The 10,662-nt window shown below is 58.5% G+C and overlaps 1 protein-coding gene across 3 annotated transcripts in view; it reads right to left on the bottom strand.

The window, feature by feature from the left end:
* Window positions 1-362: 362 nt before the first annotated feature.
* The window catches only part of MYO9B (myosin IXB), a 136,437-nt gene continuing 126,137 nt past the window's right edge, over window positions 363-10,662 (bottom strand). Inside the window, exons 30-40 of one of the 3 annotated variants that reach the window (XM_024236773.3) lie at window positions 10,399-10,510; window positions 8,335-8,408; window positions 7,518-7,710; window positions 7,294-7,422; window positions 6,818-6,923; window positions 6,358-6,489; window positions 3,928-4,051; window positions 3,272-3,319; window positions 2,804-2,937; window positions 1,878-2,005; window positions 363-1,757 (exon numbers count right to left, since the gene is read on the bottom strand). In XM_024236773.3, coding sequence (XP_024092541.3) covers window positions 1,342-1,757; window positions 1,878-2,005; window positions 2,804-2,937; window positions 3,272-3,319; window positions 3,928-4,051; window positions 6,358-6,489; window positions 6,818-6,923; window positions 7,294-7,422; window positions 7,518-7,710; window positions 8,335-8,408; window positions 10,399-10,510 — 1,596 coding nt within the window. In that variant the 3' untranslated portion in view covers window positions 363-1,341. Of the gene's footprint in view, window positions 2,006-2,803; window positions 2,938-3,271; window positions 3,320-3,927; window positions 4,052-6,357; window positions 6,490-6,817; window positions 6,924-7,293; window positions 7,423-7,517; window positions 7,711-8,334; window positions 8,409-10,398; window positions 10,511-10,662 lie in introns of all 3 variants that reach the window. The other 2 variants (XM_063719329.1, XM_063719328.1) reach the window with 2 other exon arrangements.

The following is a 10,662-nucleotide window of genomic DNA, read 5'->3' as shown; positions in this document are numbered from 1 at the left end:
CCAGCCAGTTCCCACGACTCCCATCCGATGGCAGCCTGGGAGCCCATCTGTTCCTGTCCTGCTGGGCCCACTGGGAACTGGCCACCTCTGCTGGATGGGTGGCTGCTGCAGCTGACATTTAGGCTCCAGACGCTGGGCACTGAATCGGGGAGGCCAGAGAGGGCTCCCAGGACAGCAGGCGCTCCTGGCCAAGCGAGGCTCTGCTGGGAGCTCCCTGTTTGCTGGAGGATCAAGACAGATCTTTGAGGACAGTGTTCCACCCATATTCTGCACCCTTCTTGGCTGAGGCCACAGGGTGGACCCCCACCCACCGGCCCTGTTCTTCCAAGCCCGATCCCACATGAGCAGGCGTCCCATGCACATACTTCTCAGGCACTTTTTATTTCACGCTGTGCGGGGGCCCCTTGTCCCAGATTTGTGGCCATGTGTCCAGGTGTCTGGGGGAGTGGGCCAAGCCTGAGAGAGGAGGGCCCTGCTCCAGAGATCCCCAGGTTGTCCCTGTTGACCTATAGGGAGGTCTGACTTCAGGCGTTGCCCTCCTGGCCCGTGAGCAGTCCTGAGTCGCCGGCTCCTGTTCTGTCACACAGGGTGGGTAGTGCCAAAAGCAGCCTCCTGCAGCCCTTGGCGTCCAGAAGAGTGACAGCCACATTCAAGTCTCCCTGGCACGTGAGGTCCATGGTGCCCCTGACTCATGTCCTGGCTCCAGCCAATAGCCTAGACCCCCATGGAAGGTTCCAGCACGTCCTCAAATGCACATTGGCCAGGTGGCTGCCCCCCGGAGACACGTGTCAGAGAGGCATGGGTCAGGTGGCTGCAGTGTCCAAAACTCTCATGGAGGGTCCCAGCCCATTGGCCACCCCAAGCCAACCACAGCGGGGGTCTGAGCCTCAAGACGCGCAGTAGCCTAGTGGCCTCTGCTCTGACAGCTCACGTCCAGGTTATAAGGGAGACGGGCAACGTTAATAGAAAACTTTGTACATACACATATAAAAAACCATTTGGTCTTCCATTAAGGCTGTTACAGTTTAAAGTTATGTAAACCACGTACAAAGAAACAGTTAAACGTACAAAAGGGGAGTGGGGAGATGTGAGGCCGCAGGTGGAGATGTGGCGCTCCCCACAGGCGCGTCCGTGATTTGGGGGCGGCGCATGAGGGGGCCTGGCTCCAGCCGGCCTCTCCCTGCCTTGACTCTGCACTTGGGGCTGATGCCCACCCACGTCACTCTTGAGCTTTTGATTCTGGATCCTTCTCTGAGGGCCGAACACTAGCTCTGCAGCTCTGGCGCCCAGCTCCAGTGCAGGGGCCGTCCTCGGACATGCAGACTTTGTCAGCTATGGCCCTCAGCCATTGGCCTGGCCCGAGGTGGGGGGCAGGCAGTACGTTGGGGGATCCGAGTACCTCCGCTTGGCCCCAGGTGGCTGGCCATCCTCTTCTAGGGGCTCCAGGGCGCCCTGCATTGGCAAGTCTGCCCCGGGCGTGATGTACACGGAATGTATCTGGTCCGGGCGGCGGGCAGGTGGCTCCCGGCGCCGCACTGGGGCAGCCGCCTCCCGGGCACCCGGCGCCCAGCGAGGCAGGTGGGAGGGCAGGCCTGGTGGGAGCTTGATGTTGGCTGTGGGCATGATGGGGGTCCGCCGGGGGGTCTTCACTCTGACCGTTACGAAGGACGACGGCCTTCGTCGTGGAGGGGCGGTCACGGTGGGGAGGGGGCTCGGGGCGGGCGCGCCGGGGCAAGGGAGAGCAGGCGCAGGGGGCCCTTTTGAGAGACAGATGGCAGGGTTACTGCAGCTTCAGGGCCGGCAGCCGGAGGACCCTCGCCCTGGGGCCTGCTGGGATGGATGGGAAGGAGAAAAGCAGACGCTACCTTAATACTGACCTTCCGAGGCCCCCCGCCCGGCCCGCTCCTCCAGCAGGCTCTCGGTGCTGGCCGACGTCTCCGAGTCCAGGTTCTCCTCATCCGAGCCCCTTGGGTCCAGCTCTGGCAGCCGGTAGGTGATGTCTTCCCTGGAGGAAAAAGGGTAGTGATGTCCAAGGCCACCCCACCGGAAGTGCCGGACCAGTGTGGAACAGAGCAGGCTGTCCTGCTCCTAGATATAACTCCATGTCCCCAACCTCCCCCCACCCCAAGCAGGAGGATTGTTTGAGCCCAGGAGTTTGAACCCAGCCTGGGCAACATAGGTGGACCCTGTTCTACAAAAAGTAAAAAAATTAGCCAGGCGTGGTGGTGTGCACCTGTGGTTCCAGCTACTGGGGAGGCTGAGGCGGGAGGACCCCTTGAGCCTAGGGGATTGTGGCTGCAGTGAACCGTGATCACACCACTGCAATCCAGCCTGAGTGACAGAGAAAGACCCTGTCTCAGAAATAAAGGCCGAGTGCGGTGGCTCATGCCTGTAATCCCAACACTTTGGGAGGCCAAGGTGGGTGGATCACTTGAGGTCAGGAGTTCAAGACCAGCCCGGCCAATGTGGTGAAACCCTGTCTCTATTAAAAACACAAAATTAGCAGGGCATGGTGGCGAGCGCCTGTAATCCCAGCTACTCGGAGGCTGAGGCAGAGAATCGCTTGAACCCGGGAGGCGGAGGTTGCAGTGAGCTGAGATAGCACCACTGCACTCCAGCTGGGCGACAGAGCGAGACTCTGTCTCAAAAAAAAAAAAAAAAAAAAAGTGTTGTTTGCCCAGTGTTAGGGATGACAAGACCACAGGACCAAACCTGGCAAGGTCAAGCGGACCACCAGGGATGGAACCTGCACTCCAGCTTGCCCTAAACATGAAGGACTGAGGGAGGGGACCGGGCCACTTGCTTCTCCTCCTTGATGGACTGGATCCGTTCAATGAGAATCTCCTTTTCCCGGTCCTCATCGCCGCCGGCTGCCTCCTCCTCCAGGAGCACCTCCAGCTCCTCCCCCTGGCTGTCCCGGGCCTTGGGGCTCTTGTTCTGAAACAAAGAAGCAAGGGGTCCCACTGACATCTCCGAGTGGGCGAGGTTAGTGCCGGAGGTGTGAGCAGATCCCAGGAGGTTAGTTCTGATGTGAGTGTGCTGGGCTCTTGGTGAGACTTCTCTAGGAATCCCACGGGACAGGGTGGTGGTCGTGTGGCCGATTAGTCGTCCTGAGCACAGAAGGTCAGCAGGCAAGGGGCCTCCCCAGCATGCACTTCCGAAAGATTAGGACAGGCTCCGTCTATCCTACGAGGGGCCCGGGGCCCCAGGGAACCCCAGCATGCACTGCACCGGGAGACATGCACCGCGGGCCCACCGAACGCGTACATACCAGGACCCCCTCATAGGGAGACGAAAACCCCAGTTTGAGAGGCCATGGCTGGGAGAGAGATGAACACAGGGTGACCACACGGGCCAAGACAGACACAGGCATGAGCTGGGGATACATCCAATGACTGGTACCAAGATAGGGAGTCCCTGGTTCCCACAGGAGCCCAGAGCCCATTCCCCACTAATGCACCCCTGCACTGTGGGGCTGATTCTTCTGCTATGGGGACATTTCCCCGTGGGTAGGGCCCAGGTCAGAAGGGACAAGGCTGGACTGATGACCTGAACCGCCAGCAAGTGGGAAACTGGTCCCCCTACCTGCCCCACCTAGAGGAACATAATTGGAGTGAGGCTGAGCGAGGACCATCGTCTTTTGTTCAAGGCAGTAAGTCTGCCCCTACCTGCAGGGCCCGGTGGCCCCAGCCAGGCTGGTTGTGGCCAAGGGTGCGGTAGGAGTGGGCGGGGAACCGGGAAGGGAGGCCCCGCCCTGCTACCCGAGACCACACCCACTACCCAGTCCCATCCTTGGCATGGGAGGTCCTGCCCTCCCAAGGCCCCGCCCACCAACCTTCCCAGCAACAAAGCCTCGCCCAAGGCCCTGCCCAGCACCAGACTCCGCCCCACCAAAGAGGCCCCGCCCCCACGATCACCGGTACTCACAGCATTTTGTCGCAGGAGGGAAAGCCTACGGAAGGCGATGCTCTCTGCAGCCTCCAGTTGGCTGATCTCCTCCATCTTCACTTTGTATTTCCTCATCTGCTCCTTGATCAGCATCTCCACGCACCTACAGAGAAGGCCCACGGGAGGAAGTGACTCAGTTACCGCCCCAGGGACTTCTGAGGTCCAGGGAGATGCTAGCTGGTGCCTGGGGGGCAGTGGCTGAGGCTCAGAGACCAAGCAGTGCCCGGGACACGGCTGTGCCGGCTCCCATGCAGTGTGACCTTCGGCAGCTCACTCTACCTCCCTGAGCCTGAGTCTCCTGTCTCTGCCCGCCTCCTTGTGTGAAGGAGGGTCAGAGTGAACTGAACCCCTTAGTCACCAGCCGGGTGGGAATTATCCTGCCTCACAGAGAAGTCCAAGCTGCTGGGCAGTTTGTCCCAGGGGCAGCAGGCAGATGGCCCTAGGGGCTCCAGACATGTGCTGACCCACAGTATGCCCACTTGGTGGTCAAGGCCAGCCTGGTGTTGTTGGTATCAGAGGGTCTCAGCTTGGAGTGGTCAGTATCAGAGGGACTCAGCTTGGAGTGGTCAGTATCGGGAGGAACTCAGCCTGGAGTGGTTAGTACGAGGGGACTCAGCTTGGAGTGGTCAGAACCAGAGGGACTCAGCTTGGAGTGGTCAGTACCAGAGGGACTCAGGCCGGAGTGGTCAGTACCAGAGGGACTCAGCCTGGAGTGTTCAGTGCCAGAGGGACTCAGCCCGGAGTGGTCAGTACCAGAGGGACTCAGGTTGGGTGAGCTCCGTGGTGCGACCTGCAGGGGCTGCTTGTTCCTTATCCTCCTGTGACAGGACGCTTTGTAGCAGAGAGAGGAATCCACTACCATTCGCCTATCATCCAGCCTTTGTTAAAAGTTCTGTTTTAGGCTGGACGCGGTGGCTCACACCTGTAATCCCAGCACTTTGGGAGGCCGAGCCAGGCGGATCACGAGGTCAGGAGATCGAGACCATCCTGGCTAACATAGTGAAACCTCGTCTCTACTAAAAATACAAAAAATTAGCCGGGCGTGGTGGTGGGTGCCTGTAGTCCCAGCTACTTGGGAGGCTGAGGCAGGAGAATGGCATGAACCCGGGAGGCGGAGCTTGCAGTGAGCCGAGATCGTGCCACTGCACTCCAGCCTGGGCGACAGAGCAAGACTCCATCTCAAAAAAAAAAAAAAGTTCTGTTTTAGTACAACGGGGTGTGCTCATTAAAGCACATTCAAAAAGACACAACTGCTGGGGCCACTGCCATCTGTATAGTTGCTCTTTTTTTTTTTTTTTTTGAGATGGAGTCTCGCTTTGTTGCCCAGGCTGGAGTGCAGTGGCGTGATCTCAGCTCACTGCAACCTCCACCTCCTGGGTTCAAGCAATTATCCTGCCTCAGCCTCCTGAGTAGCTGCGATTACAGGTGCCTGCCACCACACCTGGCTAGTTTATATATATTTTTTATTTTTTAAAATTTTCTTTTTGAGACGGAGTCTCACTCTATTGCCCAGCTGGAGTGCAGTGGTGCGATCTCAGCTCAATGTAGCCTCCACCTCCCAGTAGCTGGCATTATAGGCACATGCCACCAGGCCCGGCTAATTTTTGTATTTTTTCTTTCTTTTTTTTTTTTTTTTGAGATGGAGTTTCGCTTTTGTTGCCCAGGCTAGAGTGCAATGGCGTGATCTCGGCTCACTGCAACCTCCGCCTCCCGGATTCAAGTGATTCTCCTGCCTCAGCCTCCCAAGTAGCTGGGATTACAGGCATGTGCCACCACGCCCCGCTAATTTTGTATTTTTAGTAGAGACAGGATTTCTCCATGTTGGTCAGGCTGGTCTTGAACTCCCGACCTCAGGTGATCCGCCCGTCTCGGTCTCCCAAAGTGCTGGATTACAGGCATGAGCCACCTCGCCCAGCCTAATTTTTGTATTTTTAATAGAGATGGGGTTTCACCATGTTGGCCAGCCTGGTCTCAAACTCCTGGCTTCAAGTGATCCACCCACCTCGCCCTCCCAAAGTGCTGGGATTATGGGGGTGAGCCATCACGCCTGGCCTAATTTTTAAATTTTTTGTAGAGACAAAAATTTAATTTTTATATTTAAATAAAAATTTGAATTTGGAAATTTAAATTTGAAAATTTAAATTTTTATATTTAAATACAAATTTAAAATCTCAAATTTTTTGTAGGGTCTTGCTATGTTGCCCGGGCTGGTCTCGAACTCTTGGCCTCAAGTGATCCTCTTGCCTTGGCCTCCCAAAGAAGCTGGGATTACAGGTGTGAACTGCTGAACCGCTGCACTCGGCTCTGGAGTTTTCTTACACATTTATTTACGCAGAGATGGATGGAGCTGTCGCAGGGTCCCGGGTGGGGCTGCCCTGAGCATGCCTCCAGGACAGGGTGGGCACTCACGTGGTGATCTTGAGGACGTCCTTCATGCTGATCAGCGGGTCCGAGTTGTCGGGGCAGCGCAGGAGGCAGGGTGCGAAGATAATGGCCAGCGCCCCGGGCGACATGCGGTTGACATCCTCGAGCAGGGCCACCCTGCACAGCCACTGGCAGTTAGAGGATGGCTACGGCCGAGGGAGGGAGGTCCCAGGGAGCCCCGAGACTGAACTTCTGAGCTCTGGGGTGGCTGTTGGGAAAGCAGCGCCACAGCCCAGCACCGGGAGATGCTTCCGCAGCACAGAGAGGTACCTCAAGGGACCCGGGCGGCCCAACAGCCTGGCCCCCTCCCAGAACCCCCAACAGCGGTCTGCATCCTGGTCTGAAACCACCACAGAACGCCAGCTCGGGTCCTCCTGGGAAATGTTGCCTCGGGGGTTCCTAATGCGACCCTAACCCCACAGAGGGCAGGTGGGGAGGCACTTGCTTGACGAGGTGGAAGATGAGTCTCTCCAGGGAGTTGTGGTTGGCTTCTGGAAGGTGCTCCAGGACGGCATAGATGGCAGCCAGCTGCTCCTGCTTCTCCGGCAGCTCTGCAGGCAGTGGGGTTTGAGGGCGTCAGCTCCCAAGGGTCCCCAAGGTGCCTGTTGTCCCCACCAACATGACCTGAGATGCACGGGTGCCATCCACCCTGTGATGCCATCCACCCTGTGGTGCCCTCCACCCTGTGGTGCCATCCACCCTGTGGTGCCATCCACCCTGTGGTGCCCAGGCAAGAATGGATGGCTACAGAGGTGTCCTGGCCCCACCCCAAACTGGGGACCCGGTTTGGCTGGGCCAACTGCTTTGGGCCTCAGTTTCTCAGTTTGTGAACCAGGTGGTCCTGCCTCCTGGGCTGGTCACAGCGAGCGCTGTATCCTGGCTGTGGCCGCCTGCTACCACCTACACCGCCATGGGGCTCACCGACGGCTCGGAGGAAGTCACCATACTGTGCGAAGGTCATGAGGGGCTCGGGCAGCTCCCGCAGCCACTGCTTCAGCACCCCTGTGATGGCGTGGATGGGGAAGTTCTCCAGCTTGACTGCTGTGGGGTCTGTGGGGTGGGTGGGGTGGGACTGGTGAGCGGCGCACTGGCGGGACGGCTGCGCCTGGGGCCTGGCACCGCGCCCACCTGCCCGCAGCGCCCACCTGTCTGCAGCGCCTGCCGGAGCTCCCGAGTGCGGTTGGCAGCGCCCGACTTGCGGTAGAGGCCCTCGGTGTACAGGCCGTGCATCTCCACGTGTTCCAGGAGCTTCTCCAGCACGATGGGCACTGAGGCCTTGTCGCTGGTCAGGCTGTCCACGCACACGCCGAAGTGGCCTGGCTCAGCGCCTGGCTCGCCCTACAGTGCCAGGGTCGGGGGGTCAGGTCTGGGCCTGGCTGTCTTCCTCTCCAGCTGTCTCTGGGGGCCTCTCCCTCCTGGTCCCGCACAAGGCCCTCAGGGCTTCCTCTGCTGTTCTGTCCCTCCCTGTCTCCTTCTGCATGGTTGTTGGGGGTGTGGGGCTGCAGAGGTCAAGGCCAGCATGGCAGCCACTGGGCAGGGGCTTCCTTTGTAGGCCACCCAAGGCACGGGTGGTCCTTCGTGGGGAGAGAGCTATAACCTGGCCCCCACAGCCACCTCACAGAAGTAGACCCTGACTCTTGCTGCACCCCCAGCACCCAGGACCCCAAACTTATGCACAGAGTTGGGGGGTCTCCCTCTGCATGGCTCAGGACTCTCTCAGGAGCAAGGATGAGCAGGGCTGGGGGAGCTGAGACACACACACAGGCCTGGGCCCTGCCTGGGGGCCTCAAGGGGTTTGGACAGAACCAGGGACCATGGTGTGTTCTGCAGAACCAGAGGTCACAGCCGCCCCCTGCTGGCTGCTCAATGCTTCGCTTGGCCCTCACATCAAGCACCACCTCCGGGTACACCTGGCCCTGAGTGGAGTGTCATTCTACAAAGTTCCAGGCCTTGTACACTCACCTTCCTCCCGTAGATGTAGGAGCAGTGGCTCTGAATCTTGTGCACGCACTTCTTGTGGCAGGTCATCTTGCACACTAGGAGGTCCACAGGGTGGGAGTCACAGAGGGTGCTGGGGACGCCAGATTCCTGCAGCCACCCACCCAGCTGGCCGGGGGCCACCAACTGCTTTCTTCTTTTCTTTTTTTGAGACGGAGTCTCACTCTTGTTCTCAGGCTAGAGTGCAATGGTGTGATCTCGGCTCACTGCAACCTCCGCCTCCCGGGTTCAAGTGATTCCTCCTGCCTTAGCCTCCCGAGTAGCTAGGATTACAGGCAAGCGCCACCACGCCTGGCTAATTTTGTATTTTTAGTAGTGACAGGGTTTCTCCATGTTGGTCAGGCTGGTCTCGAACTACCGACCTCAGATGATCTGCCCACCTCAGCCTCCCAAAGTGTTGGGATTACAGGCATGAGCCACCGCACCCGGCCTGGATTGCCTTCTTTTTGGTTTCATTTTTTTCTTTTTGAGACAAGGTCTCACTCTGTCATCCAGGCTAGAGTGCAGTGGCACTATCATAGCTCACTGGAGCCTTGACCTCCCAGGCCCAGGTGATCCTCCCAAGTAGCTGGGACTACAGGCATGCACCACCGTGCCTGGCTAATTTCTGTATTTTTTTTGTATAGATGGGGTCTTGCCATGTTGCCCAGGTTGATTTAGAACTCCTGAGTTCAAGCGACTCTCCTGCCCCAGCCTGCCAAAGTGCTCAGATTACAGGTGTGAGCCACTGTGCCTGGCCTGCTGACTTCTAAACCCACACTGCAGGCACCTGTGCCCTGACTCCCGAGAGAGGAGGCCGTGTGGACAAACTTCATAGCTCCAAGGTGGCCATTCGTGGCCTCAGACCCAGCCTGGCTAGCAGAACCATGAGCAGGTGTTTGTGGGGACCTGTGACATCCTTGCCCCAAGTCCCCAAGGCCACCTACTGGCAGAACTAAAGGTCTAAAGGTCCTGCCAGGAGGTGGTCTTGGGGACTTGGGACGAGGATGTCATGGGGCAAAGATAATGCTTTTCCTTCTTCCAACCACACTGAATCCCAGGCCACCCACCTGACGCCTTGGAGAGGGTACACTGGTTATGCTAAAGAAAGTGTCTGGCACCCGGCAAGGATGGAATCGGGTGAGGGGACGGGCCTGGGTCCTGCATCCTTATCTCAGGACCATGACAACTGACTGTTGGACAGATGTGGGGTGGTGGGGCTGCTTTCTGGGCTGAAAAGACCCTGGCCTGACTGGTTCTGGCAGAAAAACACATGTGGGAGAGGCCCTCTTGACCCTGCTGGGCCTCTGGAGGCTGCCTGGGCTTGGGTACTGGCTTGGCCACATCAAAGCTGTGTGACCATGGATCGGCTGGGTCATTCCTGGGCCCTGTCTCTTAGGGTCCCCTGGGGCTGAGTCTGGCCTACAGGGAAGGGACCGTGAGGAGCCTGGGGAAGGAGGGGCCGATGGTTCAGGCAGTGGAGCAGCATGTACAGAGACAGAGAGGCAGGGCCCACGAGGAGAGGACGCTGCAGATGTGGGTGGGCGCTGGCTACTGGGGGCCTTGGGGCCAGCTGAGAATTGGGCTCTGCCCCTCGGGTGATGGTGGACGGTTTGAGGGGGTAGGATATGGCTGGGACAATGGTCCAGAAAGATCTGACCTGGTGGCTGGGCTGGGGTGAAGACTTTTTTTTTTGAGATGGAGTCTTGCTCTGTTGCCCAGGCTAGAGTGCAGTGGCACGATCTCGACTCACTGCAACCTTCGCCTCCCAGGTTCAAGTGATTCTCCTGCCTCAGCCTCCCGAGTAGCTGGGATTACAGGTGCCCACTACTGTGCCCAGATAATTTTTGTATTTTTAGTAGAGATGAGGTTTCACCATCTTGGCTAGGCTGGTCTCAAACTCCTGACCTCGTTATCCACCTGCCTCGGCCTCCCAAAGTGCTGGGATTACAGGTGTGAGCCACCCTGCCTGGCCCTGAAGACCTCTTGAGCAGTGAGGGGTGGTGGGGGATGTGGAGGGTTTTGGGGCCTGGTGGGGGAGCCACTCACCGCTGCAGAGCAGGGCCTTGTCCATGAGCCAGATATAGGAGAGGCACTGCTCACACGACTGTGGGATGCTAACCTGGTAGCTGGCGAACACGTGCCCGTTGTGCTCCTGGACCTGTGAGGCCAGAGGAGGGCGCTGGGTGGGGAAAGGGGAAGGCAGCCCTCCCCAGCCACTGGTGGATGACGGCCCACGGGATCTCAGCGGTGGGTCTGCTTATTCAAGACTACGGCTCCGTATATGCTGGGGGAAAAACACACTCACACGTG

This window comes from Pongo abelii, chromosome 20 (genome assembly GCF_028885655.2).
Source record: "Pongo abelii isolate AG06213 chromosome 20, NHGRI_mPonAbe1-v2.0_pri, whole genome shotgun sequence".
Lineage (NCBI taxonomy): Eukaryota > Metazoa > Chordata > Mammalia > Primates > Hominidae > Pongo > Pongo abelii.
This window is presented reverse-complemented; position numbering and strand designations above follow the sequence as displayed.